Source organism: Molothrus ater, chromosome 9, assembly GCF_012460135.2.
Source record: "Molothrus ater isolate BHLD 08-10-18 breed brown headed cowbird chromosome 9, BPBGC_Mater_1.1, whole genome shotgun sequence".
Classification (NCBI taxonomy): Eukaryota; Metazoa; Chordata; class Aves; order Passeriformes; family Icteridae; genus Molothrus; species Molothrus ater.
In genome coordinates this window covers 14,602,593-14,621,424 of record NC_050486.2, presented here as the reverse complement: position 1 = coordinate 14,621,424, position 18,832 = coordinate 14,602,593, and the positions used below count along the sequence as shown (strand labels likewise).

At 39.9% G+C, this 18,832-nt stretch overlaps 1 protein-coding gene across 1 annotated transcript in view; it reads left to right on the top strand.

Annotated features, from left to right (window-relative positions):
• Positions 1-4,332, top strand: part of RPAP2 (RNA polymerase II associated protein 2) — a 33,338-nt gene extending 29,006 nt beyond the window's left edge. The window contains exon 12 of the mRNA XM_036387494.1: positions 3,850-4,332. Within this exon, the coding sequence (XP_036243387.1) occupies positions 3,850-3,988 (139 nt within the window). The 3' untranslated portion in view covers positions 3,989-4,332. The remainder of the gene's footprint in view (positions 1-3,849) is intronic.
• Positions 4,333-18,832: the final 14,500 nt, after the last annotated feature.

The window sequence follows — 18,832 nt, the reverse complement described above, 5'->3', positions numbered from 1 at the left end:
CTTTAAATTACATAAAAGTTTTCTCTTTTCTGAATGTATTCAGCTGTCTTCGTTACGGTACGCATAGATCTAAGAACAAGTTGCACACGCTACCGTATTAATTAATGAAACTTATTCCTAAAAATAATTGAGGTTTGACTCCTAGATATACTTGCCAAGTATTTCTGTAAGGCACCTGATCCATAGAAAGCTTGGGTCTTAAGCTGAAGCACTGAAACTATGTAAACATTTTGTGGTAGCCAGATGTCCTTTAATAGCTTGATAATAATTGATTATTCTTCACATGAATTTCACCTTAGTGGGGTTTTTTTCTTGTACATATAACATATGTGGAATAGCCAGCAAATACAAATTTTATCAATCAGATAGAGTTCAACATTTTTAACACTTTTTAAACGTTACAAATGCCTGTTTACCATATGGTGTAAGTGGGTGTGCAGGAAATGACACTCTCATCAAGTCTGATATACTACTTTTCCATGATATGAGCATGAACATTTCCTTTTAGTAGCTCTTGCTGAAGGCAAGCCTTTGAAGAATGGGTGTAATTGGTAATTTGTAAATGGTAATTTTGGACTGTAACATTTACATTGTGTACTTCTGTAGGTGGTTATTTTAAAATCAATTAATCCTTTAGCTTTTCTTATTTTTATTTGACTTCATTCATAAAAATTTGTTCCAGATTAATGCTGCAACATGTGAAAAGGGTAACAGAAAAGCAAAATTTGTATTTTCTTTCCACTGGTCCACTAGCCAGTTCTTATTATTGTGGTCCCAAGTATCCTATTTCCTGTTTATATTCTACATCTGTAGAAGATGCTGCAGACTTTCAAGGGAATTCTACAATCTTTGAACTGAAATCCTGTGTGTCATTAAATTGAATTAGTCATCATAGTTTCTTGAGAGATAAGATCATTGTAATTTTCTGTGACTTGAAGATACTGATCCCAAATGCTGTTCTGGCTTGTTTGCATACAATTAAGGTTTAATTCAGTTAAGCAGTCCCTCAGTACTCTCTTGGGCAGTACCTCAAATATTCATTGGACCAGTGTTACTTAGAGCATGTAACTTACCACTCCATGCAAACCAGCAACTTCTGCTTTCCAGACAAAAGCTTCTGCTTCTGCTGCAGCAGCCACCTGAAACTAGAAAAGTACTAGATGGTAACTGCTTTTCAAATGACAAGTTAAAGCATCATTTAAAGGTCAAAAGGGCACAGTTTTCCAAGAGAAAAATGTCTGTACATAGATTCATAAATATTTAACGATGCCCCGTCAAGATGCAACTTTTAACTAATTGCTACAAACTTGCATGTGCCTCTCTGAAGTGACTTGTTGATTTAGTCTCTTGCTTATCAGATAACCAGTAGCTTAATTCATTTTAAAACAAAGTTTAGGTAAGAAAAAAAATTGATCCATGTCTAAAACTTTTTTTGACTTCCATTTCTCAATATTTAATACCTGGCAACTTCTCTGAAAGTAGCAATACCTTTTTTTTTTTCCTTGGTGTAACCTATAATAGCTACTCTTTAAGCAGTGTGTCTTAAACAGAGTCTGACATTTATGACATGCTTGTAATTCATGAAACTATGTACTATCACCAACTGCAGTTCCAAAAAAAAAAAAAAAGCATGTGAGCTTCATGGTAATAAACCTTTAATAAACCTTTTGGTTTTTGAGTAATCCCTAAAACTGCACAAGCTTTCTGCTGTTTTTGAAAAATAGTGTCCTTTTTAATATCCTCTTAAACCCATGGCAGGACTAACAAAATTCAAGTAAAAAAATTGATCCATGTCTAAAACTTTTTTTAACTTCCATTTCTCAATATTTAATATCTGGCAACTTCTCTGAAAATAGCAATACCTTTTTCAAACAGGGTCTGACATTTACGACATGCTTGTAATTCATGAAACTATGTACTATCACCAAATGCAGTTCCAAAAAAAAAAAAAAGCATGTGAGCTTCATGGTAAAACCTTTTGGTTTTAGAGTAATCCTTAAAACTGCACAAGCTTCCTGCTGTTTTTGAAAACTAATGTCCTTGTTAATATCCTGTGAAGCCCACAGCAGGACTAAGAAAATTCCAGTAAAAATGCATGTAAATCTACATCATGGCCAGGAGAGTAGTTTACAGGGCTACAGCTACCTCGCACCAGCACCCAGGAAGTCATGACTGTTTCTGCCACCAGTGTTTTTTCATATAGAGCCCTCATCATTCTGAGAAGGGTGACTTGAAGACAAGCAGAAATGCATCTCCTGTCTTCCTCCCGCCATCTCCAGCCTAACACTCTGCAGTGGTCCCTCTGATCCTCTCTCAGCGCTGCTGTGTCCCCGCTGATAAAGCGTCCCCATGCAAGCGCAGCGTCCCCATGCAAGCGCAGCCTCCTGCCGGCCTGCCCTGGCCAGGGTCGCTCTGATTCACCAGCCCGGGGAGCGACCCCAGCGCCTCCCCCAGGACAGAAACAGCTCGGTCCGGCTGGCACGGAGTGCATTGCAAACCCAGTGGCCTCAGGCCAAAATCACAAACTCCACTCTGAACATTTCTCTTTTATATATATATAGCAGAGTTTATGCAGAAGTCATTTCTTTCCGCACCTTGCCCTTACTTCAGCACCTCTGAAAGTCCTTCTCACCAAGTGTCAGAGTTTGAGAGCTGAACTGTTCAACTAATGTACATACTGAAATGCAATCCACAAAGAAATGGGAAGTAATTTTAACTCATTAAAAGTTAAATATTTTTTCATTAATTTTTTTGGTAAGTTTATTTTTTTATTAAGGGTTTCTTATTTACTATGTCTAGCAAGGTCCTTTCTTTGTGTTTTATCACTCTTTTTGCTTAATTTAAAAGAATCTTCTCTCATAGGCAGTTTTTTTCAAGTGGAGGTGCTCTTAATACCAGTGACTGCAGGGAGATTGATCTCAGTTGTTACTCACTTGAAGACTTCTGAGCTGGGAAGTTTTTAGGAAGCTGCAGACAGTCTTGAATTTCTTATTAAAAGTACATCATTGCACAAATGTGTTCTAAAGTAACTCTTTTGTGTATGGTGTCAATGGCACTGTTTATTTACAGTATTTGAGACAAAGTAACTGTTGCTGGGATAGGAGTTCTTGTTAAGTGATCTTGTCAGTAATCTTTGGTGTTAAAGTTTCTTAACATTCAGCATAAGCTTTAATACTTGATTTTATTCATTAAAGATTTTAATATTTGGGCTTAGGAAGCAGATTCAGCTATTACTACCTTTGCAATATTTTGCAATAGAATTAGAAGAAAAAGGAAGGACTTCAGGATAAAAATATATTCAGATAAATTAAAGGGTAAATGGGAACAAACAGCTCAGTATTTCAGCACATCTGCATATAGATTTTATATATTTAGGTGATCTGCATAGTGGTAACTCCTTCCAAACGGAGGAATTTTATATCACTTTTGTATTTTAGTCATATGAAGAAGTATATAACTTTCACTGTGTGACTGTTTATGAGCTTTTTGGTAAAGAAATAAATAATGACTGGATCCTTCCTTTTATATGTCTAATTGTACATTCTGCACTTTGTTTATTCTGACATCTGTGTACATTGTATAACCTCTATGTACAATTAATTAGAGGCATACAAACTACTCTCATTTTTTCCAATTAGATTTTTTTTATTTACTACATACTAATAAATCATATTTTGGTACAGCTCATATTGTATATCATACATACAGTCTATTATATAGTGTAATTAATCAAATGTGACATTATAAACTGCTTTTCTTCAATACAGTTTGAACTCACAAGCTTTGCTTTCTAACATCTGCCACTCAAAAGTTGCTTTACTGTATGAAATATGTTTGGCTTTTTTCCAGATTGTCACAAACAACTCCACTTTTCAAGAATACTCAGTCAAGCCCAATGTACACACAGTTCCTGACCACATTACTGGAAGAACTGCATTTCAAAAATGAAGATCTGGAAAGTTTAACAAGAATATTTAGAATGGACTGACAACTTGAGTGGTCAGTCAACTTTAAGCTACTTTGTGTGTCTTAAAACCAAGCTGGTTAACCACAGGTTTAATGTTCAGCATTTTGTAAGTATGTACAGTAACTACAGATTGTATCAGCTGGAGCAGAAAATGTGTGAAGCACATTTTAAAGTAAAGAAATATGTATGGTATGGAAATGAGTGTCATCAGTTTGTCATTTACAATAAAATGTAAATAATTTCCAGTAAATGCCAGCTGCTTACTTGTCACACTTATCTTTTGATAATGTATGGTTGGTTTACTGCAATTTTGAGGAATTTTTACTACCACAGTTTATTAAAAAAAAAATTCTGTGTGGCTACAATGGCTAAGACTCAGCAGTTTTTTTTAATTATTACAATGAAATTGTTATGTTCCATTTTGTGATATGAAATTAAGAGCTGCGTATTTTTTGCATAATGTTGAGATTACATTTTCCATTCCAGGTAGGCCACAAAATTTAAGAGCAAATACCTTATGTTGATCATACTGAACTGATTTAATGAATATAGATTATAGTATCATTACTGATCTCACTCCTTTGTTCCCCACTGAATAACATGATCATCTTAGCATCTCCTACTACCTGAAATAGTTGCACAGCGAACAAAAGAACACCTTCAGTTGTTTGAACTTTTTAAAATGAAAATTGAAATTTAGTATGAATTGTAGTACTTGCATTTCTGCTTTTTCATTTCCTTCCTATGGGTAAGAATTTTGCAGTCTTGTGAAGAAGCTGACTAACCGCAGTTGTTCAAGGTATGAAGACAAGTTAAAATATGGATCATCTGAAAAGTGTTTAAAAGTAGTAGAAAGGAATTTGGATTGGTTTGGTCTTTCTTGGTTTGGAAACTTTCAGTCAGAGTTTGTCTACAGGCATCAGGGAAAGAGAGGGGAAAAAGCATGTGAGCCTCCGATGGTAAGAGCAGTGCTGCTGACATTTTTCCAGTTGCCCTCGTGCATGGAGCAGAACCTTTAGGAATGATGACTGCAGTACACAAATATGTCTGATTCATAGCCTGTTCACCCCTTCTAAGAAAAGGGGTGGTATTTGAACCTGTGTAAAAGTTCTTTTTAAACAGACTCTAGTTGTTACTAATTTGGACTTCTTAAATATATTTTAATAACTAAAAAATTTTTGCTTTCAGTAGTCATTTCATTTCAGAGAGTTGTGTTATTTAGGCTGAGTATGTTTGGAATAGCTTCTGTCACTAAGTGATTATAAATTGCACTTTAAAACTAGTCCACTAATATTCTTAATGATTCCATGTTTTCTTGCATAGTTCTCAGTTCGTAGGAGACTGTATTTTGAGAGACTTGAGAAGAAAGTTGTAACTGACAGTGCTTAGTCTGCAGCAAATGCCAGCTCTAGGCAAGGCTGAGGCAAGCCTTAACAGGGCTGCTACACATTCACTCCATTTAAAAAACCAAAGTTTATTCCTTTGGTTTGCTTCTGTAATTGGACACCAGAAAGGAACTCTAGACTTAAGTAGTTCACTGCTGTGTAGTTCCTTCATGATAATCAGAGTAAATATGTGTAGATTCCCCCCAACACACAGAAGCTCGTGCAGCTTTGCCATGGAAGCTTCACTGAGCAGTAGATTTATTTAGGCAATGTTTGACTTTTCCAAATTTACACTGTAATGGGAAGTTACTTTCAGTGTAAGTTGTAAAAGCAACAATTTAGAATTAGGATAACCCTGAATGCAGAGTTACAGCTATGCATTTTTTTAAGTATGTAGTAGGGGGAAAAATACCCATTACAATCAGAGTGTGTCTGATACAAAATTTATAAGAATTACTGATAGATGTTACATTGGTTTTGTACCATGATGGAAAAGTTTACTTGATACATATGGAAAGAAGGGTCAAGACCTCACCAAAAGATAAACTTCTATAGAGGACTGAGTAATAGGTATGAGCAGAACTTAAACCTTGAATTTATATCTGCTCGCTTCTGATTTTGGAAGTTGACTGAATTTCTGTTTTTAGCTAGTAGATTCTGAGCAAGCCATTATTCTGTTCCATGCATGTTTACCTTGGGGCACAGATTACCTCATAACAGTTCTGCCATACAGAGTACACCTAGAAGGCATTGCAAGTGTACATCATACCAGGAATGTGACTGTTTCATCAGGTTTGAAAAAACTTTCATTTGAAAGTTTTTACACTTCCTGTCAGTTTAGTGGTGTGATTTTTTTTTTTGGAGTTATTTTTAGGCTTGATCTTCAGCACCTACTGTGTAGGAAATGTATAAACTTGTAATAAGAATGAATAGGTTGCAGGCTCAAAGACCTCTCTATCAAGGTTCACTATAACTGCTTTTACTGTCTGCCTCAGCAGCTCAAAAAAGTCAGCTTTCAGGATTTTTGCATCACTTCTTTCACTGCTGTATAGTAAGTTCCCTCATTCTTTTCCTTGCCCTACAAGAACAAAATAACATTTCTCCATCCATGAGTCCAGAAGAACATTCTGTAGTATGCTGGGAACACCCTGAAGGGATATTCTTCACTTCCTTGTAATGATTGCATCTCCGTTAGACATAACACACATGTAAATAAATGCAGAAAGTGTACATATGTACCCAATACTTTTGAATAGGAGAGAAGCTATAGACTCATCCCAAAAAGATCTTTCAATGCTGTCAGGCTTAACTGGTGTATAAAAATCACAACTCAAATACCAAAAATTCAGTTCATTTATGTAGTTTTCTTATGAGCATGGTTTGTAACAGCCTAACTACTTAGAAATGGTCAAATCTAGATACCGTTTTTTACCTTAAAGCAAATTTCTGTCACAACTATCTGTCCTTCAGAAGATAATTCAGAAGATAATGCAGCTGGTTTTTGGTGTTGTTCTGCCCCTTCTCATTTTGCTTATGTTGGCAGACAGATTGTTTCCTTGTGGCCTTGTTTCTGTGCTTACTGTTTTTCCTTCTGTGTAAGTTAAACAGATGAGAGCAGTTGACATTTGGGTCAGTGGTGGTTTCAGCCTTATCTCAGATACACTAAATTGTAGTGACTGACTTCTGAGCTGCAGGTGTGGAGAGACATCATGGATCTGGGGTTTAGGGGAAGTGGGACAGAAGCCTCTATTTCTGAACTGCTCTGTCAAAGGGGCATAACTTGGCAAAGCCATTAGCACCTTAGATAATAAGGATCATAAAGTCTCAGAAGTCCACTGCCATAACCACGTAAAGCATCCAGCGCTGTCTGGTCCATGGCCAGCAATTGGAATAGGATGTGTTTCTTTTAATAGCAGGAATGAGTGACACATACCTGCATGTCAGAGAATGGATTTCTTACCAAGTTTTCCATAGCTGTAATGAAATAATCTAGGAAGAGAACAAGCATATACACAGAGTCACATTTTCTCAACATTATTCGAAGCAGTCTTTATGCTGGCCAAAGAGGCTGATGGAAAGGCTTTTGTGTCTATTCTCACACCAAAGTTCAGTCCACTGTCTGGTAAATGCTCTCAGTGGAAGCAGTGCACTCTGTAATACTGAATCTCCTAGCACAGAGACCTTCACTGCTGCCATCTGATTATTTTTGCCCATTGACCATACTTAGTGACTTTTCTTGGATTTTGGAGAGAAAAAGAGGAGTCAGAGTGGTTCATTTGATGTTCACCATTTCAGAAAAGTAGAAAAGTCATAATGTAACCCATACACATTCAGGTTTTTGAAGAGATTACCTTGAATCTGTGTAAAGTTTGCAAATCAAGCTAGATACGGTAATGCAAAATCCTACATTAAAACAAGCAGAAGAGAGCCTGATTTATTTAATTGAAAACTATCAAAACAAAAAAGTTCCTTGTTCCTCAGCATAACTGACAGGGCTGTGCTGCTGTCCAAACCCAGGGCTGGAAATTTCGATCCACCCGGTCTTTCAAAGGGAGATGCAGGGAGCAACAAGGTGCTGGTACATGCATGAGATGTGTCTGGGGCCTCACAGGCCATGTCCACACAACACATACAAGAGTCACCTGTATTTTCCCTCTTCAGTCTCAGTGAGTAGCTTAAAAGTGAGACATCTGTTGTGGTTTTAGGGGGAAAATGACAGTTTGGTGAATCTTGATGTTCCATGCTCTACCCTTCTCCCCCTAGTTTGAGAGAACCTGGACTCTACAAAGTGCAGGAGGGATGAGCAGCTCAGCTGGACATGTCTTTTAACTGCTGAGAAAAAAGGACTAGCACATCAGAGAGAAGAAAAAAGGAAGAGACAAGGGGAAAGCAATACTCATACCATCTAAATTTAGGCATCCAAACTTAGGTACCTGCCTGTCTTCATCTGTTTCAGAGAGAACTGATGCTCTTAAATTTAGGGTCTTCAAATCTTACCTTAGTGCATTTATGAAATGGATGGTGGTAATGCCTCTGCTCCTGTTCCCTCATGGGGGAAAGAAAGCAGAAAAGTCAGCTGAGAATGCTGACACAGTAGACTGGCTCTCCCTGGAGTAATTTGCAGTAGAGTGTGGCACAAAACTGAATGGGGACCTGCCCCTGCACAGTAGGGAGTTTCTAAGCAATCTCATCCTATTATTCACTTATTTTGATGGCTACTACTTCACAAAATTTTTTCTTAACCTATAAGAGTTAATACCAAAAGAATTCAAGTGAGTGGTAGTCTTTAGGGAAAGCAAAACAATGCCCCTAAATTAGGGGCACACTCTAGTTCAAGAGTTCAAGAGTTTGCCTCTAAGTTTTCCATACTTACTGTTTATTTCTGCAATTGCATGTGAATACACAGTACTGTGGGTGGGGTTTAGCTTGATCTCACTGGGACAGCAGGTAATGCTGAACTGTCATTTCCAGTGAGCATTAAATATTGAAAACACAGACTCAGCCTCTCCTTTTGGCAAGTCTTAAGTTTCCATTAGAAGCAGATGGTATACAAGGTAGGGCTAGGCACCTAACTATAAAGACCTCTTGTTTCTCAACTGTGTATCTCTACCACCTGACAGCCAGCCCTCCTCTGATTAGAGTCAAAGGAAGTGGGTGTGCCTTCCATTGGCAAAGGCGGAAAGTAATATTGGTGGAGACTTTTCCTCTTGTGAACTTTCTTTTTGTGACTCCTCATCTTAAAAGCACTTCTCTGCACAGAAAGATGCTGTAGAACATGAGCTGTGGCATTTGTGGTGCTACACAGGATTTGGGGAAGTGGTGGGGATGTGTGTGGGAAACACATATCTTCAGGCAGCTCTCATTTAGCATTCCTCATTTAGGCTCTCTGGTTTCAAAAAGCCAGGGAAAGCAGATGAGCCTCTGAGCAATGGATGGACATGTGTCATCAAGTCATTCCCCCTGAGTTGCTTGTAGCTGTAGAGTAGAGCAAAGTGCAAGCTGGAGTTCTGAAGAAAATAGATAAACTTTGCTATGAGGATTGAATATGTAGACTAAACTCCTAGACTTGGTAAGGCTAATCAATCACAACCGTGCAGTAAGTGTGCCCCTGTACACTGCAGCTGTCCCCTGTTTGTTGGCTATCCTGCAGTTCCCTCAAGACAAGAGCTCCAAGAGCCCCTCTCCAGCAACAGGCTAGAGCAGAAGCACAGGTTCTAAGGCTGGGAAGTCAGTGCCCAGGACACTGCAGTAGCCTGTACTTTAAAGGCAAACTCTTCAGTACATTTTTGCAAACTTTGATGCCTGTGGGAGCTGCATGCAAGGATCAGAGCACAAAGCCACTGGGGCTACTGGTATATCCTGCATCATCAAATCAATTCCATTTCCGGACTTTTTACCTTCTTAAATTTCATGGTGTATGTAGGTGAATTGAACACTTAGTGGGACAGCAGCACTTGGGGAGTCCTACAATTAGGTTAGAATTAGTCATCACTACAGAGAGCTTGAAGGACTTTGGATCCAGCTTTAATAAGCTGCAAACATTAGATCAGGATTTACATCATAAATCTTGCCTTTTTGTTCTACTCAAACAGGAGTGTCTACAAATCAGGTTAATATAATTTACCAGTACAGTAGTTAAGTAACAAAAAGGACCATAATTGGTAGTATTATCTAAGAAGCCACAGCAATCCTGCTTACAGCTGTCAGCTAAGATCTGACTCATCTAAGGTATTTTATAGCAACCATATGTTAGGCATGCCTATCTCACCTATTATGCAGAAAAATGATAACGTTTCCTAATCAGGATTTGCCACTAAGCAGGATTTTCCATAAACACCTCAGTACTGCAAGTGCTATCCAGAGTCAGGAGAAAACGTTTTGCAGACACTTCTGATTTGATAATTTAATAAATAGAATAAATGGTTGCAAATCTGTGGCTAGTACTGATTTAGCAAGGCTGGCTGTATTTCAAAGTGTAGGTACAGTACTTTGGCAATTGAAATGGTGAACATCACTTTAGCACAGAATTCATGAAGATAATTATTAACTTTTGCACTTCTTGTTCAGAAGTTTCAGATTGAGGACATGGTCTCAAAGCATGTGATCCATTAAAAATACTCTGCTGAGAAGGTGCAAGCAAAGTTGTATTGGTGTAGTATTTTTACCTGCATAGCCAGAAAAGAGAGGGAGAATTCACATCAGTGTAGGAGAGAAATATTAAAAATATTAAAAAATAACTTTTAAAATATTATGGTCCTTTGATAACAATGTGGGCGGTTAAGCTAGAATAATAATTGCACATTAAGAAAGGCAGACACTGTTGAAAAGAGTTTGTCTGTTGATTTTTGAACAGGGTTTAGATCCAGTTCACTGTTACCTGCATAAGCCTATACCCTCTGCAGTTCAGCTTGACTCGTTCTTGCCCAAAGGCTGGTTAAATGTCCATCTAACTTAATTATTCCCAAGCAGTCTTGGGACTACAGGGGAGAAAGCTGCAATCCCAACATTTCCTTCTGCTCTCAAAAGGGCAGTAGTTTTACTGCTTAAAAGCTTTTTTGAGTACTGAAGAGTACTTTTTTTTTCCCTGAACTATGGGCTCTCAGTAAATTAAAAAAAATAGATACTTTTGCTGTTTAAGATCCTTGGCTTATAAAATTTCACAACTAGAAATGTAGTTAAAGTGTTTGTTCCTTATTAAGATAATTAAGAGAATTTGAAAACTTGAAAAATAAGTGATTTTACAGATACCACATTAGCCCTCTAGAGCTCTGGGTCATATAAATGTCATCTCTGCTAAGTATTCATTTCTAAGATCCTCCCAAGCTCTGCTTTTTTGTTCTCTGAACATCTGATGCTTCTTGTTATTCTTCTATAACCACAGATGTGCCCTCTTCAAAAAACTCACAATCTCACAATGCTAAACTGACAAGCTGAGTGTCAAACCACACACCCCAAGCAGCCCTGAAGAAAAACAGAATCACGCTTGAAGCAAAACAGAATAAATCACACAAATTGTTTCCAAAGAATGAATCTGAAACATTGCAAACTGGCACAGGCATTGTTTCCTAAGAATGCAAATGCCATTTTTATGCTCGCTTACTCTATAAGCAGAGAGCATTCTCCGAAAGAAGAGATTAATGTGAACAACTTTTTATTTCCTTGTTAAGTTTTCTCTCTCTCTGAGCTGAAGGGAGCTTTGCTGTGGGAGCGAGCTGGGTCTCCTTGCTGCCGAAAAGCAGCATGGGTGTGCTGGCTGGGTTACACGGGGCGAGCGAGGCCACTGCCCCGGGAAGGTGCGGTTTGTGCAGCGCGGCCCGAGAGGCTGCCTGGAGCACACCGAGAGCTCCCTCCTGCCCGAGGGCCCTGCGGGACAGCGGCGCTCCGGGCACAGCGCACTGGAGCCGTTTGTGCGGCTCTCCGTGGCCAGGCTGTAGCAGGACCCACAGCTCTTTCAGCTGTAGTGCCTCTGCAAGCCATCCCTTCTCCCACGATGTGGGACGAGATTAAGTCTGCAATGCTGTAGTGCTAAGGCATCAAATACGTATAATTTGGCTTGGCAGTAATGCCATAACTTATCTAAAAGGTTTTATGATACTGTCCTGCAAAGAATGAAGGGATCATTTTCACACTCAAATACTCAAGACCTGCTAGCTGTTTTCTTGAACTGTCGAGCACACTTCACACTTTACAGCATTGTTATCTCCTTCTCCCTACAGTTCTAAATTTGTCACAGCATTAAAAAAAATGTTAAAGTGTAGCTACAAACATTTACCTCCCTGCCTTGAAGGCTCTGTCAGTATCTAACTGTAAGTAGTGCTGTTGTCTAGACTTCACTGAAAGAAGGTCTCTTTTCTAATCTGATGATTCGAAGGTGAAACACTGACCTCCAGTTCTGGTACTTGACTGATCTGTGTAGGAGTAATGCTGGATTCTGGGTTGCATCATTTATATCTTAAGAGTTTGAGTCAAAAGTTGGATTTCTTTTTTTTCCTAGTTCACCTCTATCTGATAACCTTGAATACAAGATAGAAGTCGCCTGAAGCAAAGCTGATAAAGTCACCAGTGCTAAGAAGCATGAGGGAGGGGGGAATGGAAGCACAACAGCATAGATACATATCTTCACATCCTTATTTCCTTTACAAATGGAGGAAGGAAGTTCCCTGCAGGTTAGCCAAAGAGTATCCGCTCTTACCATCTAAGTACAATTTCTAAGAGCCACAGGCTCTTAAAAATACTGAATCAGAACTCCACAGATAATACTCCATAAATAATACTCTGTACTTTTTGCTCCTGAAAAACTTCTACTACAAATTCACAACTGGGTATAAAGCCAGAATTACGGACAATCACCCCACCCTGTTTCATATCTCTACTCTGTTTCTGTCCCCTCTTCTTCTAAATCCTTCCTGTTCTTCCCATCCCAGCGCATGGCCATTCCTTTCTGCTGTACCACTTCACTAATCCCAACAGTTAGCACTCCTCCTCCTGCCTGCTCCCCATGTGTTGCTGTAAATATCCCACCCAAAAGGCATCTTCCCCAGCAGGAGGCCCCTGGGCTTCCCACCCCTCCTGCTGCTCCCTGCCCCCAGGAAGGGATGGCTCTGTCCAGCCGTGCGCCTCCCACCTCGCGTGGGCACAGGGACTCGCTGTGGGGAGCCTGTTGCAGGGCTCATTCCCCCGGCAAAGGACAGCAAACGGGCCCACTGTCCCCTTGCTCCTCCAAAGTGTTCCCTTGGTTTGGTGCCCCTGTCCACAGGTGCTGCCCTGCAGCTGGAAGGGCCCCATGGCCCATGTGACCTGTGACAGGCAAAAGTGCTCATATAAAGAGTCTTACAAGAGCACCTATAGATTATTATGAAAGCTGTCTGTAAAACAGGCATGAATCACCCAACAGCTAGAGCAGTGCTCCTGTTCAGAGATGATTAAGAATTTTTATGCAACTTCTTTAATCAGAAGCAGCATACTTGGTTGAAAATGAAACCTCTGCAGGAAAAGGTTGGTTTTGATTAATTTCTCAACTTGAAAAAGTGTCCAAATTGTCAATGTGTTTCATTTTGACATTTCTAAACATACAGAGAAGGAAAGAAAGAAAGAAAAAAGAAGAAAATCAAGTTTCAAGTCACTTTTCATTTTAAGATGGGTTAAATTTCATTATGTGATGGACTGGTGCAGTAACTTCATTGTCCAGAATTTCTTGCTCAACAAGAATCCCCATATAACAGCCCCTGTATCTCTGTAGGCTGTTACCTATCAAGGCCACTACCTTTCATAATGCAACCTCTGGGAATTTTTTTTTAACTAAAAAAAAAGATGCATTCCTACTTTTAATTAATTGTTATAAGAAATTATTTCGTTTCAGAACTTTGACCAGGATTACAAATTCACCACTGAAGATGGATCAAACTGATCAGTGACTTCAGAGGATCATGCTTATTTTTATTTGTTGATTTTTTTTGTTTGAGCTAATGGTCTCCTTGTGGAATGTTTGCATGCATAGAGGTGAGCTCTTTACCATTAGCAGTGTCCTTTAGAATGTATCAATTGCAAGTTTGATCATCAATTTCAAAGCATTTTTCAAAGATGCTAAACCCCTTTTCACAGAAAAAGAAAGTGAAAGGGGAGTGGAGTGACTCATCCAGGCACACAGACTATGTCACATGCAGAGCCAGAAATACACTCTGAGCTCCTGGTATCCACACTCATGGCCAGGGCATTAAAATACCTTCTACCAAAACTGATAGCAGGCATCCCACCATGTTGCAAAGGAACATCCCCTTCTGGTGGAACATGCATTTGAAATTCAAAATACATTTGCTTGCTTTTTGGCAATACATGCTGTAATGCCTCCCTTACTCTTTTGCCTAACCCTACACAGAGCTGAAGAAAAATAAAAGTCCATTGATCATATTTTTCCATATCAGTTGCTTTGCATTGATGTTGCTGATACTGTAAACTTGGCTGCACGCCAAACAGAAACGTTACAGCTGAACTGGGTCAGATTTTCATAAGTAATCACCACCAGATTTGGGTCATATCTGTAGATACAGCCACTGCAAACTTTAGACTCGGTTTTGAATGTGGTTAAGTATGTTGAGGCCAAGCACTTTGAAATAAGAGACTAAAGCAGACCATTTGCTCTGGCCTCAAAAGTGAACTGAGGAAGAGCTGAGCTCTTTGAGGAATCCGGGTGACTCCATCCATCTTCTCTATTTATAACCATTCTGCCCAGGAAAGACAAGGCTACAGATGTAAGGGGAGCTGATGGCTGGGACAGAGCTACACCTCAGAAGTTTGAGAGCTTGAGATCCTCTAATTCAGAGCTGCTTATTGAGGCCACCTAACAGTAAATGGCTCTTGGGGAAAAGATAATGTGGCCACTTAGGGAAAATGGACTGCTCTAGGCTATACAAGACAGAAAGCAGGATGGACTAGACCAAATAATGTTACTTTTTAAGAGTCTTGCAAAATCAAAGTGCGTTTGAAAGCAGCAGTGAACTTCAGTATGTTTGTAGTAGTAAAAGGTAAAAGAGGGTATTAATGTCCAAGGAAGCCTAAGCCACATGGTTAACTACTAGTACAACCCAGTAGTTCTGGTTATTAGGAATGACAAAGCAAGAAATAAATGCATGGGGATTGGGCATGGGTGGAAGCTGTTATTACAAACTAGTAAGACTGCAAATCCTGAGTTTCTTCTACCAGGCATTCTCACTAAAAATTAACCCTTCTATTAGGGAGAACAAAAATAACAAGGATGCACATTAAGTATATGGAAAACCAGCTTGAATGACTGAATCTCAGAGTGGAATCCAGTAGTGAATGGGGCTGACTATGAGCAAAGATTGTAAATACTAGTTTTTGACTCATGGTGGGTTGGTTTTGGGCAGCTGTCGGAGGTATATTTTTTTAATCCAGGCCATCTGTGTAGAGGCACTTTTCATGCAATGAATTCTATCAGCACAACAGGTGAGGTACCTGCAGTGTGTCTGTGACAGTAAACCTACAGCTGGTACTGAACTTGCCTGGGATTAACTCTTGTTCAGGGAGGGGTAAGGAAGGGCCAGCACCAGGTGCCGTGTGGAAACTTCAGCAGAGGTTTAGTGAAGAAAAGCAGGATGTCAACAGAGGTTTGACACAGGAGGGAGATGAGCTCACAGTGAGAGAAAGGGTGTGGGGAAGAAGCTGTCATGTTAAAAATCTGTGCCAGTAGAATTGGCAGATAACATTAGAGCACATGGAGCTGGAGGGTGATAAGGAGGGTAGGTCAGTGTTACAGAGTGATCTGATTCACGCAGTCACAAAATGTGTTTTAATACAACCAAATGCCAGAGAACCCATCTGGGAGAAAAGAAAAATCTCTGTGGCAGGGTGAGAATCTGGCTCTGAAAGCAATTATGAGTACAGGGTATGAAGTCACGCTGGATAGCTGAATGCTCAGCACAAAAGTGTAATTATATTTTTAGCATCTGCATCTATGTATCAATGTTATGTACTGCTTATCAGTGTACAGACATTTCTTTAAGTACAGTAGTAATTACAAATAGAAGAACCACCACAAAATCTGCACAAGCATCACAGACCTGTGAAACCATTGCAGACCCAAACCACGTTGCAGATGGTGAAACCCAGCTTTGTGTGGGAGTTAACTATTTCCACATTAACGTTATTCAATCACAGTGGCCCATTTTCACACAGCTTGCTCAACTTCAGAAAGTTTGCACAAAGGTTAAGGTTTGACATTTCAAGACAGAATGGCTTAGTCTTCTATCCTCTAGTGAGAACTACAATAAATAATCAATAATAGAAGAGAAACAGACTCTTACTGCATCCCTTTCCAGGGTGGAAGCACTGAAAACATGGCTTTTTGACACAAATGCTTATTCTGAGGTCTTCGTTACCAGGATTTCCAGTAAAATAGCCATAGGCAAGAAAGCACTTAATCTGTTACATTAGGCTTCCTGAAACCCTATGTAGGTGCAATTCTGAGTGAAGCCACAAGAAAACTTCCTTACACTTTTAAATGCACTAACAGAATTATATTTCCCTCAATATGTAAGGTTGTGATGAGGTCCTACTTAAGGGGTAGTCCTGTAGTGTGTTAAAATTGGGTTTTTTATAACCAGTGTGATTTCTGTTAGTTTATGCAAAGCATGCCTCTAAGAATGAAACAGATTGAGATGGGGCACAACATCCTGTCACAGCAGCATAATTCATGACTGCACTCAGAAATCACTTTTCTCTGTAGATTTAGGTTTTAGTTCAGAAATTACTTCTAGAAAGCAATACTCTCTCTAAACCACTCAGTTCTCCATATCTCTAATTAAGTGTTTAGGTAATTACTGCTGCACATCTGTTATTTCTGGAGTAGTGGGTAAATACAGCACAGTATTTTCAGGGTTATTACCATTACTGTATCTATAGGTGTTGGCCTACTTCTTAATCAGAATCTGCCCTTTGAATTGTGGCACTTGGTGTTTTGAGGCTGTGGGAGGAGGAGGACTCTGGAGGTTGCCTGACTGCTCTCACCTGTGTCTCCTGGATGCAAGGAACCAAAGGGAATTAAGGGAATTTAGCTGCAGAGCCCTTGAAAGTCTCCACCAACCTGAACTGTGTGTTCACAGCTTGCAGTAGGAGATGAACATTGGACAGAGGTAAAACTCCAATACTAAACCCAAGATGTTTGCTACAGGCTTAATCTCAATGTCCCAGAGCAATGAAAGGGCAGGAGAGGTACCAAACTGATAGCCATCACCAACATGGCAGGAGTCAAAAGACCTCTGGTCTGTGTGCCAGTCCCAAGTCTGTAGCTGGACCTGGCTGCACAGCAATTCCCTGGCACACAGCTGAGCCATTGCTTTGCTCAAGCAAACACAGTGATGTCATCCAGACATCACATCCACTCACAGGCATGCAGGTACAAGCACGAGGTAGAGGGAATTGGCAGGGTCATTAAGGAATGGCCATATTCCCTTGTTTGCCCAGGTATAGGTCTCATTTCCTTGTCACACACCTTGAGGTGAAGAGACAAAAGTGCCCATCTCAGAACAGTGGCTTGAGAGGTGCTTCTTGCCCCCTTGGGAAAAAGCAATTTTGCAGGTACCCAGCAAATAGAAGTGTGGAAAAGGGAAGATGTCCCACCCAAGGTGCCGTGAGAGGGAACTGCAGCTTCCTAAGGAGGAGGGCACAGAGCAAGAGTGACATTTGCCCAACACCTCGTTCTCAAAGATGGCTGAACTGCAGTGACTGTCTGTAAACCCAAGTAAACAGCAACATAACAGGTCAAGCACTGACATAAGAGACTTCAACCTATTTTGTTGACAGTTCCAGGCAAATGAAGGCAGGGACCACAGCACCAACTCTTACACAACACTTAAACACAGTGTTTCCTATATGCTTATAACATACAGCAATCACCATGAACAAGTTCTCTTAGGTCATAATGACTGCTAAGTCACCCAAAATCTAAAAAAAAAGCACTAAGCAATTCTGCTTTTAGTTCAAGTTCTGCTTTTTAAATGCAACAAAAAGATCAAAAAAGAGGAATTTGAAATAAGTACTTGCTACAAAATAGGAGAGGACTTGTCAAACCCTGCTCTGTGTGTTCTGCTAGTTGGAGCAACCCACACCTCAAATCACAGAGCAGTCAGGCAGGGTGTAATCCCATTGCAAGGAGGCTTCTGTCATACAATAGCCTCCCCTCTCCCCTAAGGCTGGGTTTTAACCAGGAATGTGTTCATCCTTCACCCCTGGTTTCTGAGGATTTACTGTTTTGTTACAGCACTGGATATGTCACTTCCAGTTTAATGCAATGAATTTCAGGCTGACCACAATCAGGTGTGCAGCTACTTAGCACGAGTTCTTTCTCCAGGAAGTTTTAAGAGTAGCCCTTAGTGTTATGTTAGTCCCTGGCCTCGAGGAAGAACAAAGTGAAAAACAGATGCTGCCATAAGCACAAAGACCAAATGTGCTGAGCCACAGAGAATTGCAGTGGAAGTGCTGAAGATAAGAGTAACACCCACTGACCCGGCCTCTCCAGCAGCCAGCAGTGACCAGGAAATGACCCTTTTCCCCCAGCAGACTGATCATTGCCGAGTTTAGTCTGCAGAGACACCCCACCAGCAGCAGTGAGACTCTTGCTGTACTAACTAGATGCAATCCACACATCATTGACTGAGTTACAGAGCTGCAAACATGTTCAGTTCTGTTTAGAGCACAGACCACTCAGATTTACACTAAATATGACATATGAAATGTAGGTCATCCTGCAGTCAGGTTCCTGTTCTTTAATTTCAGTTAGAGTAAGACAAATCTGTCACATGTGAGTCAGCTTCGAAATGATCTTGGAGCAGTGGGAGTTTGCTTCTATATAGAACTATGTAAATACCAAAAAAGAAACTGAAGATTTGACCTTTGTTTACCCAAGCGAGTCTCAACTGACCAAAAGGCATGTCAGATTTTAATAGCATTTCTAGGATTGATTCAG